Here is a 27,597-nt window from a genome sequence, read left to right as displayed (position 1 = left end):
TGCAAAGAAGTCTCCAGACAATTCTACATAATGTTGGTGAGGCCACAGCCAGAGTACAACGTGGAACTTTGCACTTATTGGGGAAAGACAGACTTGTCCTCAAGGGTATAGATTGATAGGGCCACATGATAATGTGGTTAATTGGAGGAGCTAGGGATGTAGCAGAGTGGAACAGTTTAAAGTTCTAGCTGGGGTTGGTTTAAAGACAGAGATCTGCAGGCTGCACTCTTCTCAGTAACTCACTAAAAGCTTCAAGGCTGTTTACACTCTCATTATAGCAAGTATATTTATGGTTGCTAACTATATTTAAAGTGTTTTTGAGTCTGTGAGAAGAATGTTGGTTATTTGGAACTGAAACAGTGATAGGTTGAAATTAAAGCTGTTTCTTTCCTGTTTAAATATTGTTTAGCAGGTAATAGTTAAGCTGCTTCGTTTTGCTAGTGTTATACTTAAACTGTGTTGTTAAATCAAGTTTGTTTCAAAGTTCCCTAATTTGTGGCATTACTGCTGGAGTAAAGCATCCTTTCCTCACATTTATGCCAAAATAGAAAAATTGTGGGGGGTCTAGTTGGGATTCCTAATGTAATTTGAGATTCTGGTTCAGGGCTTTAATACCTGTATCCCTTGATTCCTTGTGTATTCAAAAGTCCATCTTGACCTGAATCTATTCAATGATTGAGCATTCACAGCTCTATGGGGTAGAGAATTCCAAGGGCTCACAGCCCTTTGACTGAAGGAGTTTCTCCTCATCTCAGTCCTTAATGCTTGACTTCTTATTCTGAGTTTGTGACCAGCCAGGGGAAATATATCTCCTGCACTTACCCTTCCAAAAATCCACATGTTGCAATTAGATCACCTCTCTTTCTTCCAAATCTCAAGGAATAAAGGCCTAGTGCCCACAAACTCTTTTCATGGAATAGTCCCCTCATCCCTGGAACCAGGCTAGTGAACCTTCACTGCACTCCCTTTAGGACAAGCCTGTTTTTCCCCCAGATAATCAGTGCAAAAGTCCACATTGTACTCTGGGTGTGGCCTCACCAACATTCTGTAGAATTGTCCGAAGACTTCTTTGCACTTATTCTCCAATCCTTTTATAACAAAAGTTGAAGTATCATTTGTGTTCCCAATGTCTTTCTGTAAGAACATGTACATTCCCCATGATTCATGTACGGGGCACCCAGGTACCCCTGAATGCACACATTACCCTTCATCTCAACCTTCCAAAAATTCTACTTCTTAACCATGACCTAATTCATTGGCAGAACTGAAAGCTGAATGGATGACTCTTCTTCCTAATGGGCATTTATTTGACAGTCTTATCCTGAGACCATGAAAATGGCCGGTGAGGGAAATTGGGGAAAAAAAGTCATTGAATGGAGTCCGGCACATTTTTGGAGAAGAAGCAAAGAGGAGGTGTTTTAATTCATACTTGACTGATGTTATTCCAAAGAGCCCATTTAAGGTTGGAGAGGTTAAGTTTGTATCCACTGGAGTTTAGAAGAGTTAAGAGGCAACTTGATCAAAACCGTTACGATCCTGAGAGGCATTGACAGAGTGGATGTGGAAAGGATGTTTCCTCATGTGGGAGAAGCTAGAACTAGGGGTCACTGTTTAAAAATAAGGGGTCGCTCATTTAATTTAATTTGATTTATTATCGTCACGTGTATTAGTATACAGTGGAAAGTATTGTTTCTTGTGCGCTATACAGACAAAGCATACTGTACATAGAGAAGGAAAGGAGAGAGTGCAGAATGTAGTGTTACAGTCATAGTCAGGGTGTAGAGAAAGATCAACTTAATGTGAGGTAAGTCCATTCAAACATCTGGTGGCAGCAGGGAAGAAGCTGTTCTTGAGTTGCTTGGTACGTGTCCTCAGACTTTTGTATCTTTTTCCCGACAGAAGAAGGTGGAAGAGAGACTGTCCGGGGTCCGTGGGGTACTTGATTATGCTGGCTGCTCTTCCAAGGCATTGGGAAGTGTGGACAGAATCGATGGATAGGAGGCTGGTTTGCATAGTGGACTGGGCTTTGTTCACGACCCTTTGTAGTTTTTGCTGTACCAAGGAGCTGTACTAAGCTGTGATACAACCAGAAAGAATTCTTTCAATGATGCATCTGTAAAAGTTTGTGAGAGTCGTAGCTGACATGCCAAATTTCCTTAGCCTCCTGAGAAAGTAGAGGCGATGGTGGGCTTTCTTAACTATATTGTCAGATTGGAGGGACCAGGACAGGTTGTTAGCGATCTGGACACCTAGAAACCTGAAGCTTTCGACCATTTCCACTTCGTCCCCATTAATATAGACGGGGGCATGTCCTCCACAATGCTTCCTGAAGTTGATGGCTGTCTCCTTCGTTTTGTTGACATTGAAGCAGAGATTATTGTTGTCGCATCAGTTCACCAGATTCTCTATCTCTTTCCTGTACTCCGTCTCATCATTGTTTGAGATCAGACCTACTACAGTGGTGTCAGCAAACTTAAAAATCGAGTTGGAAGGGAATTTGGCCACACAGTCGTAGGCGTATAAGAAGAATAGTAAGGGGCTGAGGACACAGCCTTGTGGGGCACCGGTGTTGAGGATGATCGTGAAGGAGGTGTTGTTGCCTATCCTTACTGATTGCGGTCTGTGGGCGCGGTCTCTTCCTCAAAAGGCAGTGAAAGCAAAATCTTTGAATATTTTTATGTCAGAGCTAGATAGATTTTTGATTAACAAGGGGGTGAAAGGTTATTGCGTGTAGGCAAGAATAGGGGTTAATGTTACAGTCAGATCAACAATGAATTGAATGGCAGAGCTGGCTTGAGTGGCGTACTGCTAATTCAGGTGAAAAATTACAATTTAAAAATATTGGGATTCTGATCCTTCTAATTTTTGCACTATTTTTGTTCTTGTGCTGACAAAGAGTTTAAAACTAGTGAAAGTGATTGTTAAAAGGTGAATCTGGAAACAACAGAGGCATTTTTACAAGAATTCAATTAAAGTTTGTTTAAACAGGGTTGAAGCAAACCATGTTTTAATTATTTTTTTAAAATTTCAGATGGTTACCCCCTTGGGGTTTCGTGTTGGAATGAAACTGGAAGCAGTTGACAGAATGAATCCATCCCTGATCTGCGTTGCTACGGTGACAGATATAGTTGAAAACAGGTTCCTGGTGCATTTTGATAACTGGGATGACACATACGATTACTGGTAGGCCTTGCATTTTTGTCGCGGACTCCAGAGAAAGTACATTAAAATGGAGGATGAAAAGCATTGTGGAACGGAATAGAAAAAAACAAAGATGGAAGAAAAATACCATCACAGCACGACTGATTTTTTAAAAATTAGACAAAAGGGTTCAAAATGAATTCCATATGAGCCTCCCACTGAGGCCCACGCCTTGGCACAGGTTGACACTGGAAGGTTGACATGGGCATGGTGCCAAACTGGCAGTGCCAACTTGTGCCAAGGAGCATTGCCTGGCCATGTTCCTTCCCCCCGGGGGACTATACTTACCTTTGTGCCCCTGGGAAGACCCACAAGACAGGTTCAATATCCGTGTGAACCAGTTGTAAACCGCGCCGATGTCACATGACTTGCGCACGGTTTGAAGCTATAGCAAGGGCTCAAGGTACAGTGAGTGGAGATGGGGGCGGTTAATAATATGTTAATGAATACAGATGTATTTAAATCAGGTTCATGCCAATTATGCCGACGAGAAACTGTGACTTTCGGACCTTGAGCCAGCTAAAGTTTTCACGTTGAGGAGATCACCTCGCATTGACTTGGGCAATGAGCTGGTTAGAATATAACTTCAGCACGGGCCAAAGCCAATTTAAAAATGGTCATATTCCGCTGGATTCCCTGGACACTTTGTAAAACTGCTACCAAATCTTTACCACCTGCTCTCCTAATTTTAAAGGATAACTAGCAGAGGAGTGAAGTAGCATGCAGGTGTATCAACATTTACAATTCAAAGCTTCTGGTATAACTTGGATCTTGTCGGCTATGTTTCAAACTCAGCAACTATTGATCTCAGCTCAGCCTTGTGCTCTGCTGTAACTTAAAGCTTGATTGTTTAATTTTCTGTCATCCATTAAAAATAGCAATGCCAATTGTTTCGGCATATCGGACCAAGAGATTGGTAACCTTACTCTAATTCACCGTTTCTTCTACTAGGTGTGATGCCAGTAGCCCGTACATCCATCCTGTAGGTTGGTGCCAGCAGCATGGTAAACCACTGACACCTCCACAAGGTAAGTGAAGAAAACCTAAGCAGCACAGCTGATGGCAACCCCTACCGCGGGTTGGTGGAGGGTGCGAACAATTGGAAAACCCGTTGAGAACTGGCAAATGGCGGGCCACCTCTGCTGCCGCAAACCACACTGCGGTGGGTGGAAAATCCCACTCCGTGCCACAATTTTGCACCTGCATTCGCCATGACCGCAAACGGTGATGTAGTGCAAGTTATCGCAAGACTCGGAAAACGAGAACCTCTTTTCCGATTCTGCCGCCCCCCCCCACAACCCCCCCCCCCCCCCCACAACCCTCTCCTCCCCTTGCTGGTGACATAGCAAGGATTGTGTCCAGGAAAGTCAGGAACCTCATTTCAATTAATTGTAATATAATTAGTGGGCTTCCCCACCATATCATCCCCAGTGACATTCGGAATTTCCATCATGTTGGGGAGGTTTACAGCTGCTTTTCAAAAGCGGGTACCAGGCAGAGGGAATCTACTGAGGGTGCACAGGTAAGCATAGTCCCCAGGGGGGCAGAGGGACATACCTGGGCAGTACCCTGGCACTGCCTCTGGCTGGCATCCCTCCTGAATTATTATCTTAGGAAGGATGTGCAGGCCTTGGAGAGGGTCCAGAGGAGGTTCACGAGAATGATCCCAGGAATGAAAAGCTTGACGTACAAGGAGCATCTGAGGACTCTAGGTCTGTACTCGATGGAGTATAGAAGGTCGAGGGGGACTCCCACTGAAACTTACGGAATAATGGAAGGCCTGGATAGAGTGGACATGGGGAAGATGTTTCCATTAGTAGGAGAGACTAGGATCTGAGGTAAAGATAAATCAGAGTAAAGGGACGACCCTTTAGAACCGAGATGAGGAGGAATTTCTTCACCAGAGGATGGTGAATCTATGGAATTCATTACTACAGAAGGCTGTGGAGGCCAGGTCATTGAGTGCATTTAAGAGTTAGATAGGTTATTGATTGGTAAAGGGATCAAGAGTTATGGGGGAAAAAGCAGGAGAATGGGGTTGAGAAACTTATCAGCCTTGATTGAATGGTGGAGCAGACTCAATGGGCCGAGTGGCCTAATTCTGCTCCTATATCTTATGGTCTTATAGCCGAGGAGAGGTAAGCTTTGTTACATTTCTGGATTTTCCGTCTGCAGCCAGGAGGAACCCCACAAAGAAAGTTCAGACCTTCCCACCCCACCCCTCTCTGCCCTGACCCAGTGGTGGGAGGAGTTGCTTGGACCCTACCAGCAACCGCATGTCACCTGGCCCGCCATCACTTCTGTGGCAGGAACTTGACTGGAGACTTGTAGATTAGACTCAGAGGTGAAGATCTTCCTGGTACAGAGATGAATAATCTTTGATTTCTGATACCCTAGGTTACCCTCACCCAGAGGAATTTTCTTGGGATAGGTATTTAGAAGAAACGGGATCATCCGCTGCTCCAGCTCGTGCTTTTAAAGTTGTGAGTGGAATGTTTTCATTCTGACTAAAGTTGTTTCGAGAAAAGAGCTTCACAAGTAAAATGTTGCCTCTTTTTTTTCTGTACAATAATTTTGAAGTTTTGCACATGGTTGGATCTTGTCTCCTTGTTTTCCAGCGTCCTCCACATGCTTTCCAGAAAAACATGAAGCTGGAAGTTGTAGACAGGCGCAATCCAATGCTGATCCGTGTGTCCACAATTGTAGATGTTGATGACCACAGGTTAAAGGTAGTCAAAGAACTTATTCTCAGGAACATTCACAACTTTTAACTGATGGTTTGTAATAGGTGATTGAATTGCTCCATATTACAAGACATATTGTGGGTCAATATCTCGTCACATCAATATTACTTTCTTTTCTGGTTAAAAATGGAAAATTATAAGATTGTGCTTACTCAGCACTAAGCTGCTTACTCACATTCAGGGCAGAATTTTCTCGTCCCACCCGCCATAGGAATCATAGCAGGTGGGACATGCCCCATGCAAAGAGGCGAACGTGGCTGGAAAATCCCACCCTCAGTTTGAGGTCGGTCACTTTGGGATCTGTTAGGACCACTTGGCTTCAGACCCAGTTACAACCTTGGTCCATACATGGACAAAAGATCTGAATTCCAGAGGGCAAGTAAGAGTGACCGTCTCTACATCAAGGCAGCACTTGACCAAGTGTGCCATCCAGGAGCGCTAGCCAAATTGAAGTCAATGGGAATCAGGGATAGAACTCCCCTTTGGTTGGAGCCATATGTAGCAAAAAGGAAGATGGTGGTGGTTATCAGATGCCAATCTTCTCAACTCCAGAACTTTGCTTCAGGAGCTCCTTAAGATAATATCCGAGGCCCAACCATCTTCAGCTACTTCATCAATGACCGTCCCTACATCATAAAGTCAAGTAGAGATGTTCGCTGGAAATAGCACAGTGTGCAGTACCATTCCCAATTCCTTTAGGACTTAAGTGGTTCATACTCACATGCAGAAAGACTTGGACAACATTCAGATTTGGGCTGTTAAGTGGCAAGTAACATTCATGTCACACAAGTGCCAGGCAGTGACCATCTCCAACAAGAGAGAATCTAACCATCTCCTCTTTATATTTAATGTCATTGCCATTGCTGAATCCCACACCATCAACATCCTCTCACTGACCAGAAACTTAACTGGACCAGCCACATAAATGCAATGGTTCCAAGAAAAAGATCAGAGGCTGGGGATTTTGTGGTGAGTAACTTATCTCCTGCCTGCCCAAAGCCTTTCCATCACCGACAAGGCATGAGTCAGGAGTGTAATGGGATACTCTTCACTTGCCTTGTTAAATGCTGCTCCAACAACACTCAAGAAGCTCGATGCCATTCAGAACAAAGCAGCGCATTTATTTAGCACCCTATCAACCACTTTAAATGTTTACTCCCTGCACCACCTTTGCACAGAAGCAGCAATGTGTACCATCGACAAGATGCACTGCAGAAACTTACTAAGGTTCCTTAGACACCACCTTTCAAACCCACCACCTCCAGCACTTAGAAGGACAAGGACCACAGATGCATGTGAACGTCACCAGCTGTAAGTTCCATCCCAATCGCACACCATCCTGATTTGGAACAGTACTGCTGAATCTTCACTGTTGCTGGGTGGGTCAAAATCCTGGAACCCTCTCCCACCAACATTGTGGGTGTACCTACTTCACATGGACTGCAGCAGTTCTGGAAGGCAGCACACCACCATCTTCTCAATGGCAATTAGGAATGGACAACAAATGCTGGATTTGCCATCAAAACCCACATCCCTTGAAAAAATGAAGAAAAAAAATTCTAAACATTTAGTTTTCCTTTTAAGTTTTTTTTTGTTAATTTATTTTCTATGCAGATCTATTTTGATGGATCGAGCCATGTTTACAATTATTGGGTAGATACTGATAATCCAGATATACATCCTGCGGGGTGGTGTGCCAGAACAGGACATTATCTCCAATCACCAATTAGTGAGTACAGTAGAATTTCTTCCTCACTGCTCCCATTATTAAAATTCTTCATAATAATTTCAAGGTATAATTTAAATATAGCTCTGAGATATTTATTCTGCATGATGTTCTGTCCAAAATCATTGCAGGCTCAGGTGAGATCCATAATTTTAAGGTTATTTCTGCAACTTGGTCTGCACTGATTTATAAGGGGGATTATAGCGTTGTTGTATTTGTCGAAGACTAAGGCAATGTTTGCTTCTTTGTAGTGCCATTACTTTGCATTTATTTTTTAGGCGTTTTAGTGCAGCAAATTTTTCCCAATATCAACATACGTACATACATATGAACGCACAAATTAAGAACAGGATTAGGCCATTCGGCCCTGTGAACCTGTTCCGCCATTCGATAAGATCATGGCCGACCTCATTTTAATCTCAACTTTACATTCCCGCTGGTAACCAGTCGCCCCCTTGCTTATCAAGAGTCTATCTATTTCTGCCTTAAAGATATTCAAAGATACTGGGGTTAATCTTACCATTCCGCTTGCCATGGGAATCGGAGCGGGCGAGGGGCAGAGCATGGAAAGGTCCGTTGACCTCGGGCAGGATTTTCCGGTTTTGGGGTGAGCGAGGCCAGAAAATCCCACCCTCTGCCTCAACCGCCTTTTGAGGAAGAAAATTCCAAAGTCTCAGGACCCTCTGAGAGAATTGTCTTTTTCTCACCTCTGTGTTAAATGGGCGACCCCTTATTTTTAAATAGTGGCCCTTAGCTTTAGATTGTTCCACGTGAGGAAACATTGGTTTTGTGTCTCATGCCTGGGCAAAGAACATGCATGCTTACTAAATAAGGCACCATTGCATCACTGAATATGAACAGCCATATTGGGGAAAATGATGATTGGGAGCTTTGTTTAACTATGATGCTTCCTGTTCCTTTACAGAAGTAACAGATTCTTTAGCTGAACCTGGGCAAAGAGGATGTCCAACTCCGGGTTGGAAAGCTGTTAGCCATACAAAAGGTTCTAAATACACCACCCATCATCGGTGAGTACCTGTTAAAGTTAGGAACAGCCTGACTGTCAAAGACTCTCAGCACCCTATCACTAGGAGAGTCCAGCTGCAAGATTCCAATTATAAGTGAACAAAATAAACTTCATGTTACAAAGTCAGAAAAGTAAAACAATCTACAATATCTATTCTATTCAGGATTAGCATAAGTATGAATTAACAGGCAAACTATGGCCAAATGCACTATACTACACATTAAATGGCAGATGTGACCAAGACAGCTCCCATGGATTTCTCAGCAACCCACCCAGATGTCAGTGACCACTGTGAGTCCATCTGCCACTTTCCTGCCCACTCCACCAACTCATCTATATCATTTTGGAGTTTACAGCTATCCTCTACGCTATCCATTACACAGCCGATTTTTTGTGTCATCTGCAAATTTCCCAAATGTGCCCCCCCACGTATAAGAACAAATTATTAAAATATATAAAACAAACAGCAGGGGTCCCAACACCGAGCCTTGCGCAACACTACTTGAAACAGCTTTCCATTCGCACGGGCAGCCATTGAAGATTACCCTTTATTTCCGGATACTAAGTGTGTTGATGAAGGTAGGGCAGTTGATGTCATATGCATGGATTTTAGTAAGGCGTTTGATAAGGTCCCCCATGGTCGGCTTATGATGAAAGTGAGGAGGTGTGGGATAGAGAGAAAGTTGGTCGATTGGATAGGTAACTGGCTATCTGATCGAAGACAGAGGGTGGTGGTGGATGGAGGCACGTTGCTAGCGGAGTGCCACAGGGATCAGTGCTTGGTCCTCTGCTCTTTGTGATTTTTATTAATGACTTAGAGGAGGGGGCTGAAGGGTGGATCAGTAAATTTGCTGATGACACCAAGATTGGTGGAGTAGTGGATGAGGTGGAGGGCTGTTGGAGGCTGCAAAGATACATAGATAGGATGCAAAGCTGGGCTGAAAAATGGCAAATGGAGTTTAACCCTGATAAATGTGAGGTGATTCATTTTGGTAGGACTAATTTAAATGTGGATTACAGGATCAAAGGTAGGGTTCTGAAGACTGTGGAGGAACAGAGAGATCTTGGGGTCCATATCCACAGATCTCTAAAGGTTGCCACTCAAGTGGATAGAGCTGTGAAGAAGGCCTATGGTGTGTTAGCTTTTATTAACAGGGGGTTGGAGTTTAAGGGCCGTGGGGTTATGCTGCAACTGTACAGGACCTTGGTGAGACCACATTTGGAATATTGTGTGCAGTTCTGGTCACCTCACTATAAGAAGGATGTGGAAGCGCTGGAAAGAGTGCAGAGGAGATTTACCAGGATGCTGCCTGGTTTGGAGGGTAGGTCTTATGAGGAAAGGTTGACGGAGCTAGGGCGGTTCTCTCTGGAGCCGAGGAGGCTGAGGGGAGACTTAATAGAGGTTTATAAAATGATGAAGGGGATAGATAGAGTGAACGTTCAAAGACTATTTCCTTGGGTGGATGGAGCTATTACAAGGGGGCATAACTATAGGGTTGGTGGTGGGAGATACAGGAAGGATATCAGAGGTAGGTTCTTTACGCAGAGAGTGGTTGGGGTGTGGAATGGACTGCCTGCAATGATAGTGGAGTCAGACACTTTAGGAACATTTAAGCGGTTATTGGATAGGCACATGGAGCACACCAGGATGATAGGGAGTGGGATAGCTTGATCTTGGTTTCAGATAAAGCTCGGCACAACATCGTGGGCCGAAGGGCCTGTTCTGTGCTGTACTGTTCTATGTTCTATGTTCTAAGCTGACTTTGGATCCAACTTGCCACATTACCCTGTATCCTATAGGCTTTTACTTATTTGACCAGTCTGCCATATGGGACCTTGTCAAATGCCTTACTAAAATCCATGTGGACAACATCCACCACACTACCCTCATGGATCCTTCTTTTTACTTCCTCAAAGAATTCAATCAAATTTGTAAGACACGACCTTACCTTAATGAAGCCATGCTGACTATCCCTGGCTAGTCCATGCCTTTCTAAGTGACAGTTTATCTGATCTCTCTGGATTGATTCTAACAATTTGCCCACCGCTGAAGTAAGACCAACTGCCTTATAATTGTGTGGCATTTCCTTCGTACCCTTTTTAAATAGCAGAACCACATTTGCATTCCTCCAGTCTCCCGGCACCTTGCCTGTGTCTAGTGAAGATTGGAAAATAATCCTCAGAGCATCTGCTATTTCCTCCCTGACCTCCTTCAACATCCTCGGGAACAATCCATCTGGCACGCTTTCAATTATTCCAGCTCCTCTAACACTTCCTCCCTCGTTATGATTACTTTATCCAATATTTCACACTGCTCCTTTTGGATTGCTATATCTGCATCATCCCTTTCCTTTGTGAATACAGAAGCAAAAAAACATCTCGTACTCTTCCCATACCCTCTGCATCTTCACACACTTTCCCTTCTTCCCTTCTGATAGATCCCACTTTTTCCTTAATTATCCTTTTGCTCTTTGTATACTGGTAAAACATTTTGGGTTTTCCTTAATCATGCTTGCTAATATGTTTTCATGCCCACTTTTATTTTCTTTTTTTTTTTATTTGATCCTTGTATTTTTTATGCCCCTCTAGTCTCTCAGCAGTGTTGAGTTTTATGTGACGGTCATAAGCTTTTTTTTTCTGTTTAATCTTCCTCTATATTTTTGTAGACAACTATGGGGGGTCTAGATTTGGCTGTACCATTCTTATTTTTGGAGGGGTCATGTCTGCTTTGTACCCTAAGGATCTCACTTATTCTTACATCCCACTGGTCTACTCCTGATTTATCCTTTAGCAGTCTTGTCCAGTCCTACAAAGTGTAGGAGGGCCAGCTTGAAAAAGAGATTGCAGTTAACTCCCGCATGGTTTCAAGCCCTGGCATTGTAAAAATCCTTTCCAAGTGGGTTATTATCTCATTACCATGTCAAATCAGAAACAACCACATACCAAGACAAACTGGCAGTATTATAGAATCATAGAATGCAGAAGGAGGTCATTTGGCCCATCGAGTCTGCACCGACCACAATCCCACCCAGGCCTTATCCCCATAACCCCATGCATTTACTCTAGCTAGCCCCCCTGACACTAAGGGGCAATTTAGCATGGCCAATCCACCTAACCCGCACATCCTTGGACTGTGGGAGGAAACCGGAGCACCTGAAAGAAACCCACGTAGACACGGGGTGAATGTGCAAACTTCACACAGACACTGACTCAAGCCGGGAATCGAACCCGGGACCCTGGCACTGTGAGGCAGCAGTGCTAATTGGACTATTATTTAAATGGTAAAAAATTGCAACATGCTGCTATGCAGAGGGACCTGGGAGTCCTTGTGCAAGAATCACAAGGAGTTGGTTTGCAGGTGCAGCAAGTAATTAAGGCGGCAAAATAAATGTTGTCCTTCATTGCTAGAGGGATGGAGTTTAAAAACAGTGAGGTTATGTTGCAGCTGTATAAGGTGCTGGTGAGGCCACACCTGGAGTACTGTGTACAGTTTTGGTCTCTTACTTGAGAAGGAATGTGCTGGCACTGGAGAGGGTGCAGAGAAGATTCATTAGGTTGATTCCGGAGTTGAGAGGGTTGGCTTGTGAGGAGAAACTGAGTAGACTGGGGCTATACTCATTGGAATTCAGCAGAATGAGGGGAGATCTTATAGAAACATATAAGATTATGAAGGGAATATATAAGATAGAAGCAGGGAAGTTGTTTCCACTGGCGGGTAAAACTAGAACTAGGGGGCATGGCCCCAAAATAAGGGGGAGCAGATTTGGGACTGAGTTGAGGAGGAACTTCTTCACACAAAGGATTGTGAATCTGTGGAATTCCCTGCCCAGTGAAGCAGTTGAGGCTACCTCATTGAATGTTTTTAAGGCAAGGATAGATACATTTTTGAACAGCAAAGGAATTAAGGGTTATGGTGAGCGGGCGGGTAAGTGGAGCTGAGTCCACGAAAAGATCAGCCAAAATCTTATTGAATGGTGGAGCAGGCTCGAGGGGCCAGATGGCCCACTCCTGCTTCGAGTTCTTATGTTCTAACCACTGTGCCACCGTTACCATGTTAAATCAGAAACCACCACATACCAAGACAAAGTGGCAGTTTTGATGTGACCTATAACATCTGGGAACTTTTGCTGCAGATGTACAGGCAGGAACAAGAGGAAACATCCTTACTCTCTTTCCGGAGAACATGGTTGCAAACACAAATAGACAGAATAATGTGTAATTATTGTCCTTACATCTGGCAGGATGTAATTCAGAATAGCTGGAGTCCTGTATGCCAGGAGGCTGATTTGTTCCTGCATGTTTGCACACATGCAAAGCTGCCCTTCCCAATTGCCAAATTCCTAATGTTTTGGAAGCATAGCTGTGAGCAGCTATGTTTATTTTGAAGTTTAAAGCCAGAATTCTCCTACCTCACCTGGCTGGGATTCTCCGGTCCCGCTGCAGGCAATGGAGTGTTGGCTGAGCGCCAAATTCTCTGTTCTTGCTGACCTGTGGCAGGGCAACAAAGATTGGAGAATCCTGGCCCAAGAGTCTTGTAATTTTTTAAATCATTTGCAAAGTGAGCTACAATGAAGGACAGAATCCATCTTCGTGAAAGAGGTACATCATATTTTTATGCTGCGTACTCATGTGAATCGTGAACTTTATTTCTATCTATGTTACCCCACACTGAGTCTTATTGGAATAGATTTACTCAGTGTGGTGACTGAACCTGTTTTGTGCACACTGATTGCCTCAGGAAGTGCCCAACTCCAGGTTGCGATGGCTCAGGGCACGTTACCGGAAAGTTCACTGCCCATCATCGTCTGTCGGGCTGTCCATTAGCTGAAAGGAACCAAGCAAGGATGAAGGTAGAGATGTCAGATGCAGAAGGATCTTCCCGAAAAAGAAACCTCTTGTCATTTGGTCGAAGAAAGAAATCAAGACATCATGGGAGGTAATAACGGTAAATGCCATGAAGTATAATTGCATAATTAAAATAACCAAAGAACTGCGTCAAAATAAGCTATGATGTTAAGCCACTGAGTTCTGAGTGTCCCTTTAACAGTGAAAATGAAGCATTGGCTTTGAGTAGCTTTCTCCCCTTGTTGCAACAGCAACAAGTTAGAGGTCACCCCAGAAGGGGCGCTTTAACTAAGCAGTTCCCTCCTTCCACACTACCTCCGACCTATCCTGATCAGATTCGTGGTTACTTTCATTTTGAGCCATTACTGTGGTACAGCAAGATGCAGATCCTTCACTTTATTTCCAAATGGAATTCGACTCTCCCTCTCTCACTGTCCGTGTGCCAGATATATATATATCAAACCACATGATGTGAAGGTAGAGCTTCCTCCTGCTGTTCTCCAGCCTTCGCCAGTAATAATGGACCCCATAGATGTGGTGGAATAAGTACATCATGCTCCCAGTGATTTCCCCCTGCTGCATACCCACTGCACCCCTAGATTGTCTCCTAGCTCTGATTTCTGATGATGAGGTCCATGGAGCCCCTGGACTGCCTGCTCCCACATCACCATGGGAGTATCTGTACTCTGTGACTCCTGACTGTAAATCCCAGACCAAGGACTTTGACTTTCGCAGAGTTTTCCATTGCCTTGAGGGCTAAGGACTACAGTTTTCCCATTCAAACCAACCCTCCTCCACTTCCTGATCTTCTGTGTGACCCATTCCTCATGTGCCACACCAACAATCCCCACTTCCTATTCCAGAGTCTGCATGCATCTCTTTCCAGTCAAAATGCTTTATTTCATTGCCCCCACCCCCTCCCCCCTTGTTTGTCAGTGTTTCCTGTACCCTTGTTGGGCTGCAGCTTCCCATCCCTCGGCCTACCCTCTGCCTTCCTATGTTCCTCATCCTCCTCCACTTCCTTTGCCCCCGCCTTCCACTATGTCCCCTTCCTCCCCCTCACAATCCTTACACAGCCTTCCTTTCCCATTGCTCCCCTTGTATTTGTCACCCCCCCAACCTCCCTTCACACCCCACCCCCTGTCGTAATGTTTGTTTGTGCAAGTGGAGTTCACACAGTAAGGAGTCTCACAACACCAGGTTAAAGTCCAACAGGTTTATTTGGTAGCACAAGCTTTTGGAGTGCTGCTCCTTCATCAGGTAAGTCTCAAGAACAAGTGGAGTTCTCACAGTGGTGTCCTTACAACCACCAGGAGCAGAAGACCCCTGTGCCTCCCCCTCCCCCCCACCCGCACAAGACCAGCCGCAGTACTGCTCAGTGTCTGAAAGTGGAGGCCTGCATGAATACTATGGGGGCGATTCTCCCAAAAGTGCTGAATTGACAGGAAAACTGTTCTAAATCCCAACTAAATCCCCCCCTCCCCAGCAGTGACGATCACCCCCACCCTCCTCATCCCAGCAGACCCCCTCCCCCTGCTGACGCTCCCCTGGGTCAGACCCCCCCGGAGGCAGGATCCCACCCCTGGGAGACGACCCCCCAGCCCGCCCCAGTCGCTGCCCTCCCTCCATCCCAGACCAATCCTGTCTGCAGAATGGCAGCAGGAACCCCCTCCACCCCCACCGATCGCCCTTAGGCCCTGTCCACAATAGGCCCCGCCCCCTTGGCACTGCTCAATGCCCGATGGGCAGTGCCAAGGTGCCTCCTAGGCATGGGCACTTTGCCCTTGGGCAGTGCCAGGGGGCACAGGCTGGCACTGCCAGGGTGCCTATGCCAAGAGGGCACCACACCCAGCCGCCCCCGACCCCATGGGGTGCCCCGATTGCCCCCCTTTCATTCCGACGGGGTCTCCCAATAATTCCCCGAACATGGTGAACTAGTGTGAACCCCGCTGGATTGAAATACTCCTGGCGGGGTGGGAGATTCAATCAGGACCTGAAAGGTCCCGATAATTAACTAACTTGCATATTTAAAACAGATTTAAATGACTCACCTGCCTTCCCGCCGGTTTCCAGCATGGTCTGACCGGCGACTGTTCGCCAGCTCTGGGAGATGCGCATCCGTTCCCGGCGCATGCGCAAGTCCCTGTTCAAGACCGCAGACGCGTATCTCCCACCACGACCCGACAGAAAAGGTGCGGGTCGCAACGGGATAATTGTGGCACATGTCTTTATGGTCGATATTGGCAGAGAGCAGAAGGAGACTAATCCTTCAGCCCCAGCAAGGTGGCATCCATCAATAATAGTGGTGCAGCGCTCTGGCAGATGGGCTATATATGTTACACTCACCTCAAAATCATGAGCAAACTGATAACAGACTTGTGCAGGCCATTCATTTGCAAATGGAGTTAAGGCAGATGTTGTTTCCCATTTGGCGTGACAACAGATTGGAAGGTGTGACGAGATTTGGCGAGCAGCTGTTGTAATGAGCATTCCTGAGATGTTAAATGAATGCCAATGGCATTCACACCACAATTCAGCAGGATAACTAACCCACCATTAACCCACCATCTGGAGATTCTGTAATGAGTTCAGTCAGGCCATTAAGGTTGGCCTATTGGAGTATGAACTCCCTGATTAAGGATCCAATTGATGAACCAATCACGGAGTCTTTGCCTTGTACTTAACTGGGTGTGTCAGTTCCTCTGACACCCCCGGAGATAGATTGCTAACTGCTCGCACTCTGTGTACTGCTGTTGGAGTTTGTAACTAAAGGGATTTTAGTGAAGGGACTTCTGCGTCTGAAGACTTATTACAGAATTGCAAGCCTGTTTTTATGCGGATTTCTGACTTTTTTGCCTGCTCCTGCCTGCCACAAAACCCAGCACAGGTAGGATAGGAAAAACTCTGCCCATCCTGTTATCAGGCAGATCTTACTATGTTGTTTCATGACTAGCCTTTGACTGACCATCTGGTATAGCCTTGCAACGGTAAGCAATAAAAAAGTCTCAGAAAATGTTTTCCTCTTAAAATATTTGGATTAAGTAGTCTGCTGATCATGATGTTTTCTCTGTTTAGTCTTCCTTGTGAAATGTTTGGTTTTTTTTCGTCGGAGTGTCTAATCGGAAATGTTCAGACATTTCCAGTGTCATTGTAACAGGAAGAATTTTTATCTCACTGTCTGATTCCTTTGACAAAAAGCAGTTACCTCATCAAAAATACAGTTGACTCGATATGATTCATAACTAACGCAGGTGATTTCTTAATATTTTTTAAGTTCAGACATTTTCAGACTTTAGTAAAGATGTTAACATTTATTGAACCTTTGAACTGTTGGATGACATTTTTTATGTGTGAACTCTGTTTAAATCCTTGTTCTGTTTTGCAGTATTTATCGTCCTTTCACAGATCGCCAACACATACATTTTAAACACTGATGCATTCGGATGAAGTACTGTGTTTATTTAAAAATAAAAGTAAACTTATTTTGCACAGTTACACAGCCAAATTCAGGATTAACATAATAAACATGAAAGTGTGTCACGACAATAAAGTGATTGAGAGAAAAGGCCTTGACAATTTACTCAAGAGTACCACATCTAGGTTCTTGTCCAGGAACAAACCATCTGACTGAAAATAGTCTGCAAAGTTGGTCTTAACTTATGGGCAAATTTAACATTACTGGAACTTACAATGTCCGCACTGGCAAATAGCACGTTGTATCTCCTGAGTGCCAAGAGAAAACAGTGCTCTGTAATGTGATTCTTTTGACAAACACTGGTTCTTTGATGTTTCAAATGTTTGCACCTCACTTTGTAGTGGCATAATTTCAGATACTCTCTTTCAGCTGGTGAACAGAATGGTGTCTATTTTCCCCCATCATCACGCAGGGACACACAGAAATGCACGTACACACATGGGGCTGACAAAAAGTGTACTGTCGGGGATAATGAAACAGCCACGGAAGAGTGAGAATTCACTCGTCAGGTTAATACATCTTTCTTTAATGTTCTGCTGTTTCTCCTTTTTTTTCCAGGATTGGTCGTCCACCAAAGTATCATAAGCTTCAGCAAGAGGAATTAAAAGTCAGCTTTCAGAGTGAGTTGAAAAGCAGGTTGAGTTATTTCGAGCAGCTTAGATGTGTCACATATTTAATTCTTGATTTAGTACAAATTTCCATTTTTCCTATTTGAAATCTCAGCAGAAGTTTATTTATAGGGGTAGAAATTCCAATCAGTAAACTTCACAAACAAACACTTGATGCGTTTGTTGGTACACAGGCATTCATCATTTACAGTAAAAATAGCATACACAGCAAGGCAATATGAGAGCATTAAATATTTGCCATCCTGAATCCCAACGTTCTAGTTTTCTGAATACTATAATGGCACTTTTAGGAGTGTATTTCCTTATACTCTGCAAGTAAGAAAATTTTACTTCTAATTTTAATTTTACTGGGGTGGCACAGTGGTTAGCACGGCTGCCTCATAGCGCCAGGGACCCGGGTTCGATTCCCGGCTTGGGTCACTATCTGTGTGGAGTTTGCACGTTCTCCCCGTGTCTGCATGGCTTTCCTCCAGGTGCTCCGTTTTCCTCCCACAGTCTGAAAGGCGTGCTGGTTAGATGCATTAATCCAAACAGGTGCCGGAGTGTGACGACGAGGGGAATTTCACAGTAACGTCATTGCAGTGTCACTTGTGACGAATAAATAAACTTTAACCTTTTCTATTTTGGAGATTATTTGTTAAAAATGAACAGAACAAATAGAGCTCCCAGAAATTATTATGAAAATTCAATGAAAGGAAGCATATAAATTACCTTTAAATATACGACACGAAAGCCATATATATATTAAAAAATATATATTTTGCTTTTTTGCTGTGTTCTTCACCTCACTGAGTATGGAACCAAGTGTACCAAAATGGTCGAAATCTTTCCTATAGCCCAAGTATTGATCTTAACTGTGCCAGTGGACTGTTTACCATTTGGAGCATGTCTGTGGTGTCCAGCTGTCTCCTTACCTGGTGCCCACGCAGGGAACAGAAATTCATCTCTGCTTTGCACAATTTTCAGGCACAAAATAGGCATTCGAATCACCAATTCCACATGGGAAATGTACGCAAACTGTAACAGTCGCAATATTGGTTAAGGCACTCCTTGGGCGGAATTTAATTCCCCTGTGGGCTGCGCAAGCAGTGGGGGTACTGGGACTGAAGCACTGTTGACCCGCTGATTGGCCAGCAAACTCTTGGGAGCAAGCTCACTGCGCTGCAAGGAGCAGACACAATATTTAAAGTGGCCCCAATCCCACAAGGTACATCTTTGGATACTCAACATTGGCTGCTGGGGACCTTTGGAGCCATTTTTCTGACTGCTTTTGGCAGTGTTTGGAAAGTCTTTCCAGCAATATAGCTGTTGGATAGCTGACTTTTGGCTGTAGCTGTCGCTTCACTGGCTGTAGGAATACAGGGAAAGATGGAGATGTTTGAATTACCATCAGAGGCAAGACTTAGAATCCCTACCGTGAGAAGGAGGCCATTCGACCCATCGAGCCTCCACCAACAGCAATTCCACCCAGGCCCTATCCCTGGAAACCCACATATTTACCCTTCTAATTTCCCTGACTCTAAGGATTCTCCCTGATGAGGGCAATTTTACCATGGCTAATCAACGTAATCCGCACATCTTTGGAGTGTGGGAGGAAACCCATGTAGACATGGGGAGAACATGCAAACTCCACATAGCCACCCAAAGCCGGAATTGTACCCAGGTCCCTGGCAATATGAGAGAGCAGTGCCAACCACTGTGGCACCACACCACCCTGAAAGTACTCATCTTCCCAATGCAGATTATTGATAAAGAGCAAAGAACGGTCAGATTTTCTGCACTGCTGCATTTCCCCAGGTGCAGGGCAATACTGACTGTATAAGCGCTATTCTATATTGTTCCCATCATGAACCAGAGACAGTTTCACTGAAAATTTAGCTGGTCTTTAACCTGAATTAGTGACCATAGGCAGTAGATAATACAGCTCCGTGCCCACTTTATTTGCGGTAGTCCTAATGACTTGACCCAAAACCAGTCTTCGATCCCTCTTGTCTACCACTGAGATCCGTATGTGTCAAGTTGGTTCCTTGGACATTGGAGGGCATCCTCTGTACAACTAGCTCTTGAATCCTCTCACGGGCCCAGGAAGAGATGCTGATGTGGGTGGCACGGTGGCACAGTGGTTAGCACTGCTGCCTCAGAGCGGCAGTGACCTGGGTTCGATTCCAGCCTTGAATGACTGTACGGAGTTTGCACATTCTCCCCGTGTCTGCGTGCATTTCCTCCAGGTGCTCCGGTTTCCTCCCACACTCCAAAGATGTACAGGTTAGGTAGATTGGCCATCTTAAATTGTCACTTAGTGTCCCAAGATGTGTAGGTTAGGGGGATTAGCGGGGTAAATACATGGGGTTACAGGGATAGGGCCTGGGTAAAATGCTCTGTTGGAGAGTTGGTGCAGACTCGATGGGCTAAATGGCCTCCTTCTGCGCTGTTGGGATTCTATGATTGTAGATAGAACTTTGCAAGAACAAGACCTCTCATTGAATCAACCCCTTTAGCAAAGATTCAGGAGCCTGGACTAACCAATTGGAGTTCTGCAAGACAGCCCTGGGATCAACACTAACAGGCATGTGCAATTTGTGCTCCATTCCCTGCATGCTCCAGCTGCAGTGCGCTTGACACCCTACATATTCCACCCCTGCCAGCTCCACCTTCTGCTTATTCCTCCTCTCGTACTCCACCCACTGGACACCCCACCACCTGCTTGCTTCACTGACAGCATACTTCGTTGTCTTCTTTGCTCATCCCTTGCACACAACCGCACCCCCACTCCCCCACCGCCCCCAGCATGCTTCACTCCCTGCATGCTCCAACCCAGCGTGCTCCACCCCACTGTGAATTCCATCCCCTGAAAACTCTATCCATTCCACATTTTACCTGCTTGCCAGGCCCCTTGCATCCTCGTGTCATCCACCATCTGCTTACCCCTTTCTGGCTTTGATCAAGTTTCTATTTTTAACCTTATTGTTATTTCAAGAATGAAATAATTTGTTAAAAAATCTTTTCGTCAACTCTAGTTACCCAGTTAACAATAAATTGACATTCTGAAAGGTTTTAATGTTGATGATTTTTGCAAAAAAAGGGAGTATGAGGAACTCCATTGTAGTCACTGATGATTCGCTGCTCTTGAAAATATGGGGTGGGATTCTCCCATAAAAATGATGAATTCGCATGAAAACTGGAGTAAATCCTGCTGATTTTTTCAACGGGAGTTGGAACTCCCCCCCCCCCCCCCCCCCAAAGGCCCAATCATTGGTCTCCCAGTCATGTCTAGACCAGCCTCGACCCCGCCCCACCCCCTCCCCTCCCCCACAGATCCCAACTGTAGAGTGGCAGTGGGACTCACCCCACCATTAGGCCCTGCCCCATTGACACTGCCCTATGCATGGTGAGCAGTGCCAAGGAGCCCCTTGGGCACTGGCATTTTGCCCCTTGGGCAGTGTCAGAGGGCCCAAGTTAGCACTGCCAAGGTGGCAATGCCCAGGGGGCCCTGATTGCACCCCCCCCTTCACTCCAGCGGGGTCAGGCTACCAGCTCCTCGTTAATCAGTGCAGCGGGATGGGTGAATTGCCCCCAGTGTGTTTCCACTTGTGGGAAAGTACAAAACCAGAGGCCATCAGTATAAAATAGTCATCAAGAAATACAATAGAGGATTCAGAAGGAACTTCCTCACTCAAAGGATGGTGACAACGAGTAGTTAAAGCAAACAGAATATACCCTTTTAAGGGAAATCTAGATAATCAAGTAAATGTGAAGGAACTAGGCGGTTATTCTGAGAATTAGACGAGGAACGATAGGAAAAGACTTGAGAAGAGCAAAAATATTATACTGACCGTTCGGGCTGAATGGCCTCTTTGTGTCTTGTGTACTCTGTCTCATTCTGTGTAACATCTTCCAGCTTATATTTTGTACTAATGCATTTGTATCATTAAAGGGCAAGTTACGTCATTTGTGAAAAAAAAAGCAAGGAGCGAATAAATGTTAAGGATATCTAGGAAGGTTCACATGTATCATTACAGCCTTAGTGTTTCTCTAATGCTATATTTCTAGACATTCCAAAAGATGGTATGCAACAAGACTTGCATCAATCAGTCTTTATGTCTGCCATGTCTCCACATCCAGCTCGTTCACTGTCCTTGTGCTGGGAACAACATTGCAAGCTGCTTCCAGGCGTGGCTGGAATTAGTGCCAGCAAGGTGGCCAAATGGACCATCGAAGAGGTAAGAAGTGAAAGAAAAGCGGGTGGAATGAAGCAGTTTAAAAATGATAGAGCAGGTCTATTTGAATGCTGGAATTGTCCTGAGCTAAAGCTGCGTGACCATGCTGTCAATTATTTACAGTCTCTTTCTCAATGATAAAGCCAACCAGCTTCTGTAAATGACACTAGCAAAATGAATCTTGGTGCTTCGTCATTGTTTAGATGCATATTTTTATCCAAAAATGTACAAACTATTTTGGTGCTGTGGGATTTCGTTTCGGTTTGTTTCTGTTTACAATTGTTTAGCATGACTTAAAATATGTAAATACTTCTTGTGCTGAGGTTGGCCTGCAATTAATTTGAAATTATTTGTCACATGGCCTTTTTTATTAGCAAATATTTATTTTAAAACAAAATACCAGTTGCTCCAATGGTTCATTGGGTAAATGTACCGTGTACTTTGCTACTGAAGAGCAGGGGCGGCATGGTGGCACAGTGGTTAGCACTGCTGCCTCACAGCGCCAGGGACATGGGTTCAATTACTGGCTTGGGTTACTATCTGTGTGGAGTCTGCACATTCTCCCCGTGTCTGCGTGGGGTTCCAATGGGTGTTCCACTTTCCTCCCACAGTCCAAAAGACACACTGGTTAGGTGCACCGGCCATGCTAAATTCTCCCTCAGTGCACCTGAACAGGTGCCGGAGTGTGGCGACTAGGGGATTTTCACAGTAACTTTATTTGGAGTGCTAATGTAAGCCTATTTGTGACACTAATAAATAAACTTTAAACTTTGAAGACTGGAAAACTCAATTGATCTTAATGTCTGCAGTTAAGGGAGTGAGGAGAACATACGATTGGCCTTGCTAAATTGTCCCTCAGCATACCCGAACAGGCGCCGGAATGTGGCAACTAGGGGAATTTCGCAATAACTTCATTGCAGTGTTAATGTAAGCGTTACTTGTGACTAATAAATAAACTTTAAAAAGAAAAATACACTCAGTTTAACTATTCCTCAGTTAAGTATGCAAAAATGATTAAATTTGAGTAACTTCTGTAATTTTGTCCACAGAGGAAACCTCTATAAAAGATGAAAGAAATCTATTGTGCATATTTCGCTCATTTAATATACTACTGACATGGCAACAACAGCTTTTACTTATTTATTGTAGGTGGGAAGCTTTATTCAGACACTCACTGGTTGTGAGCAACAGGCAAAGCTCTTCAAAGAGGAGGTAGGAGTCAAGTTACATCGAACCCCCAAAGCTTTTGTACCATATTGTGTCATTTTATTAAAACGCTGAGATGGTGCCATTGGATATCAGCCGATAAATGCTTGCCCTGCTTGGCTGAAATTCTTCTTTTCTGCTCTTTCAACTAGCAGAATTTCAAGTTAATCTGTTTGCAGTTAATATCCCATCGCACAATTTTAAGATCATTACTTCCTTAAGCAGGTAAAACATGAATCACTGTTCATATTTATTCTCAGGGACATTCCTAGGAAGAAGATCTGTGATGTGACATTTTCATCTCTGCATCCTGAACTGTTTTTTTACACAGAGGGTAGTGGGTGCCTGGAACTCGCTGCTGGGGAAGGTAGTGGAAGCAGATACAATAGTGACTTTTAAGGGGCGTCTTGACAAATACATGAATAGGATGGGATACGGTCCCCGGAAGGGTAGGGGGTTTTAGTTCAGTCGGGCAGCATGGTCGGTGCACGCTTGGAGGGCCGAAGGGCCTGTTCCTGCACTGTAATTTTCTTTGTTCTTTGTATTGATAAATTCCTACACTTTTATTTTACAGTCGATTGATGGGGAGGCCTTTCTTCTTCTAACGCAGGTGGATATAGTGAAGATCATGAGCATTAAACTCGGTCCAGCATTAAAGATTTATAACTCAATTCTTATGTTCAAAAGTGCAGATGACACTCTAACATGATATTCCTGTTAATTTAAGAGCAACGCTATCCTGTGGGAACAAAATGAAACTTCTTCAAAAGAACTAAGAATTGTGTTTTGTTAGTCATTTCTGGTTTTGTTTCTTTTACACTGGTAAATTTGTGCTAAATGGCAAGAAATTTGAACAAAACATGTTGCATAAGTAGTTGACAATATGTACGTGAAGTTACAAACGTTGCTTGACTTATCTCTTGGTCTGTGATTGACTACTTGGATTTTATTCCCATTTATGAAACCCAGTGAGGTATTATGTGAAAGGTTTTTAACTGTGACAATTTGCATTTTAAATGTAATTTATTGAAACGATTAGTCATTTTTAAAATAAAAGTTGTGGAAATATTGCTGTACAGATAAAAATGCTTTTAAATTATATTTGGTTGCATTGCTGTTTTGAATCATTGAACAAGCCATGTATTAATTTAATTACAAGTGACCGATCTAAAGAAAATGTGATGTATTTTGTATATGTGTAAAAGGCAGTTATGCAAAGCCTTACATGAAGAAAATCAGAATGTAACTTTTCTAATTGTTTATGAGTTTACATTTGGTATCAATCCATTAAAAGTATTTTGCCTTGTTGAGACATGTGGACAGCTGGAGTGAACTTCACTTTTTTATCATCACATCTCCTCGCATTTAAAATTTGCACATATTATGGGACTTTAATCCTGACGTCATTATTTGCTGACTACCTTTTAAAAGTAAAGTTTATTTATTAGTCACAAGTAGGCTTACATTAACACTGCAATGAAGTTACTGTGAAAATCCCCGAGTCGCCACACTCTGGCGCCTGTTCAGGTACACTGAGGGAGAATTTAGCATGGCCAATGCACCTAACCAGCACGTCTTTCAGACTGTGGGAGGAAACCGGAGCACCTAGAGGAAATCCATGCAGACACTGGGAGAACGTGCAAACTCCACACAGACAGTGACCCAAGCCGGGAATCGAACCCAGGTCCTTGGCGCTGTGAGGCAGCAGTGCTAACCACTGTGCCACCATGCTGCCCTGGCCACAATTAGTCCGAAAAAGCAAGGTGATGCACTTAAATTTCAGCCGTTTTTACCTGTAAAGGTTATCAGCATCATTGCTTAGGTTGTGAGCAAATGATATTCCAGCTTTGTTCAACTCTTTAACAAACATATGATGTTTACTGTTGCTTATATTAGTGGGAAATCAGCTACTTCACAGGGTAATACCCTTTCAATTTCAGAACAGACTTTAAGCCATTTATGTTGATTAAATTAGGGAGTAAGGAAATGTCATATGAGGATGGCAAGTATTTGCCTGCTAATGTGGCGATAATTACTTGATATTTTAGTTCCATGCCAAGTGTTTATAATTCTACTGGAGCCATTTGGAGTACCATTTTACTAGTTTAACTAATACATTGTAAAACTCTCGGCTGTCATACTGATTCATCCTTGTTTGGTTTGAATAGTGCATGTATGCAATTAATCTTTCTCAACTGTATTCCTTAAATACTGCAAAGATTACCTACATGGGTTAAAAAGTTATCAATAAAACATCTCACTTGGAGAATCGGTTTTGATAATTACTTCCCAAAGCTTGAAATGTCACTTTGGAGTATGTATCATAATTTGTTTTCCAATTTAGAAAAGCATTTAAAGAAAAATGTGAGTGGCACATACAAAAAAAAGTTACAAAACAAACAAAAGCTGAAAACATTAAATCTGATTAATCACAGAATCAGAATCAGTGCAGAAGAAGGCCATTTGGCCCATCCAGCCTGCCTTGACAACAATCTCACTCAGGCCCTATTTTTCCCCTTAATCCCATGTATTTACCCTGCCAATCCCCCTGACACTAAGGGACAAAGGGGCAATTTAACATGGCCAATCCACCTAACCTGCACATCTTTGGACTGTGGGAAGAAACTGGAGCACCCAGAAGAAACTCACGCAGACAGGGGGAGAACATGCATACAGTCAGTGACCCGAGGCCAGAATTTAACCCGGGTCCCTGGTGCTGCGAGGCAGCCGTGCGAGCTACTTTGCCACTGTGCCGTCCTATATTGCAGTGATGTTACAAGTAGACCCGTTATAAGTGTGGAGGAAATTTTTCCTCTTGGTTTTCTTATTACTTTACATTAGATACTCATAAGGCCAGTTTCCAGCTTTCAGTTAGTGCTGTACATCACTGCTTCTACTATGGCGGTCACAACAATTTATATTTGGAAAGTACAATGTTCAGAGCATAATTTATTGCAATTACCTTTCAGTCTTTGTAGACAAATATGACATTTTTATGCGGTATTATCATTTGGAGCTTAAGGGTGGAATTTTATGAAGTCTGCATGAGTGGGAAATGGGCTTAATTAGACGAGAAACAAGCTTTGATTTCCCGATGGCGGGTTCAGGTGCAGTGATAAAGTCAGCAATGTCTTTGTGGACATTCTGAAAGCTACTTCAGCCTGTGTCACATTGCTATTTGTAATACATTTTCATGCCGTGGATACTTGTTAACATGACACAGTTTACAATTAAGTCCTACTTTCAGATAAAGTCAGCGGTGCCCGAGAACGTCATGGCATCCGACTCACGATTGTTTGAAGGTAACGTGCACTGCTCAGCCTGGTGCAGTTATCCCTAATGTAGGTACCTTTCTTTTTTTTAATATACTTTTCCAATTCAATCAAATCAAATCCAATTCAGAGTCTCAACAAGTTGAGACATTTCAGATCCAGGCTGACAAGACAGGGCGAGCGACCAAACCACCCTGTCCTGGGCCTGATCTACATGAGCCAAGCTGATTGGAGAAGGGGGAGGTTCCTCCTCCAAGAGCTCATTTGCATCTTAGCCAAAAGGCCGAGATGCCGCTTTTAAAAATTGCTTCCTATGAAACATATGAAGCCTCAGCGTAACCCAATGACCTCGAACAAGTGCGGCTGACAATGGGGTGCCGACCATACACTTGATCTTAGCCAAAAGGCCGAGAAGCGATCATGTAGCACAAGACGGTGGCTGCTGAAGAGCTGGTGTTCGAGTGAAGGGAGTTGGAGTGAAGGGAAGGGAGGGTGGATAGAGGGTGGTGTTTGTGTGAAGGGAGGTGTGACTGGGCCAAACCATATCTGATCTTATTAAAATCAGGTCCATCCTTGTCCTTTTTCATCACAATCTTTAATCTAACAGAGTTATGATTGCTGTCTGCAAAATGCTCCCCCACTGATACTTCAACCACTTGACCAGCTTTGTTTCTTAAATTTAACCAGGACCGCCCCCTCTCTTGTAGGATCTTCTACGTACTGGCTTAAAAAGTTATCCTGGACACACTTTAAGAATTCGCTCCCTCTGAACCTTTTGCACTATGGCTACCCCAGTTAATGATGTGGAGATGCCGGCGTTGGACTGGGGTAAACACAGTAAGAAGTTTAACAACACCAGGTTAAAGTCCAACAGTCCTTCTCTTGATGAAGGGACCTGCATCATCAAGAGAAGGACTGTTGGATTTTAACCTGGTGTTGTTAAACTTCTTACTGTGTTTACCCCAGTTAATGTCAGGGAAGTTGAAATCCCCCAGTATCACCACCGTATTATCTCTTACACTTTCCTGAAATTTGCCTACATAGCTGTTCTTCTGTTTCTCTCGGACTGTTAGGGGACCTCGAGAACACTCCCATCAAAGTGATTGCTCCTTTTTGGTTTTTAAGTTCGACCCATATGGCTTCATTTGACGACCATTTTAAGATGTCACCCTTCTAAGATGTAATTGATTCCCTGATCAAAATTGCAACAGCCCCTCCTCTTTTACCTCTTTTCCTGTCTCGCCCGGAAGATCCT

The 27,597-nt window shown here is 43.9% G+C and overlaps 1 protein-coding gene across 1 annotated transcript in view; it reads left to right on the top strand.

Annotated features, from left to right (window-relative positions):
* l3mbtl1 (L3MBTL histone methyl-lysine binding protein 1) overlaps positions 1–24,378 on the top strand; it is a 56,509-nt gene extending 32,131 nt beyond the window's left edge. The window contains exons 11-21 of the mRNA XM_078236073.1: positions 3,032–3,183; positions 4,153–4,229; positions 5,599–5,684; positions 5,820–5,930; positions 7,560–7,674; positions 8,597–8,699; positions 13,437–13,634; positions 17,577–17,638; positions 21,725–21,867; positions 23,014–23,076; positions 23,645–24,378. Of these exons, the coding sequence (XP_078092199.1) occupies positions 3,032–3,183; positions 4,153–4,229; positions 5,599–5,684; positions 5,820–5,930; positions 7,560–7,674; positions 8,597–8,699; positions 13,437–13,634; positions 17,577–17,638; positions 21,725–21,867; positions 23,014–23,076; positions 23,645–23,779 (1,245 nt within the window). The 3' untranslated portion in view covers positions 23,780–24,378. The remainder of the gene's footprint in view (positions 1–3,031; positions 3,184–4,152; positions 4,230–5,598; positions 5,685–5,819; positions 5,931–7,559; positions 7,675–8,596; positions 8,700–13,436; positions 13,635–17,576; positions 17,639–21,724; positions 21,868–23,013; positions 23,077–23,644) is intronic.
* The last annotated feature ends 3,219 nt before the right edge of the window (positions 24,379–27,597 follow it).

Source organism: Mustelus asterias, chromosome 20, assembly GCF_964213995.1.
Source record: "Mustelus asterias chromosome 20, sMusAst1.hap1.1, whole genome shotgun sequence".
Taxonomy (NCBI): Eukaryota; Metazoa; Chordata; class Chondrichthyes; order Carcharhiniformes; family Triakidae; genus Mustelus; species Mustelus asterias.
The sequence above is the reverse complement of the archived record's forward strand: the minus strand, read 5'-3'. Positions and strand labels throughout refer to the sequence as shown.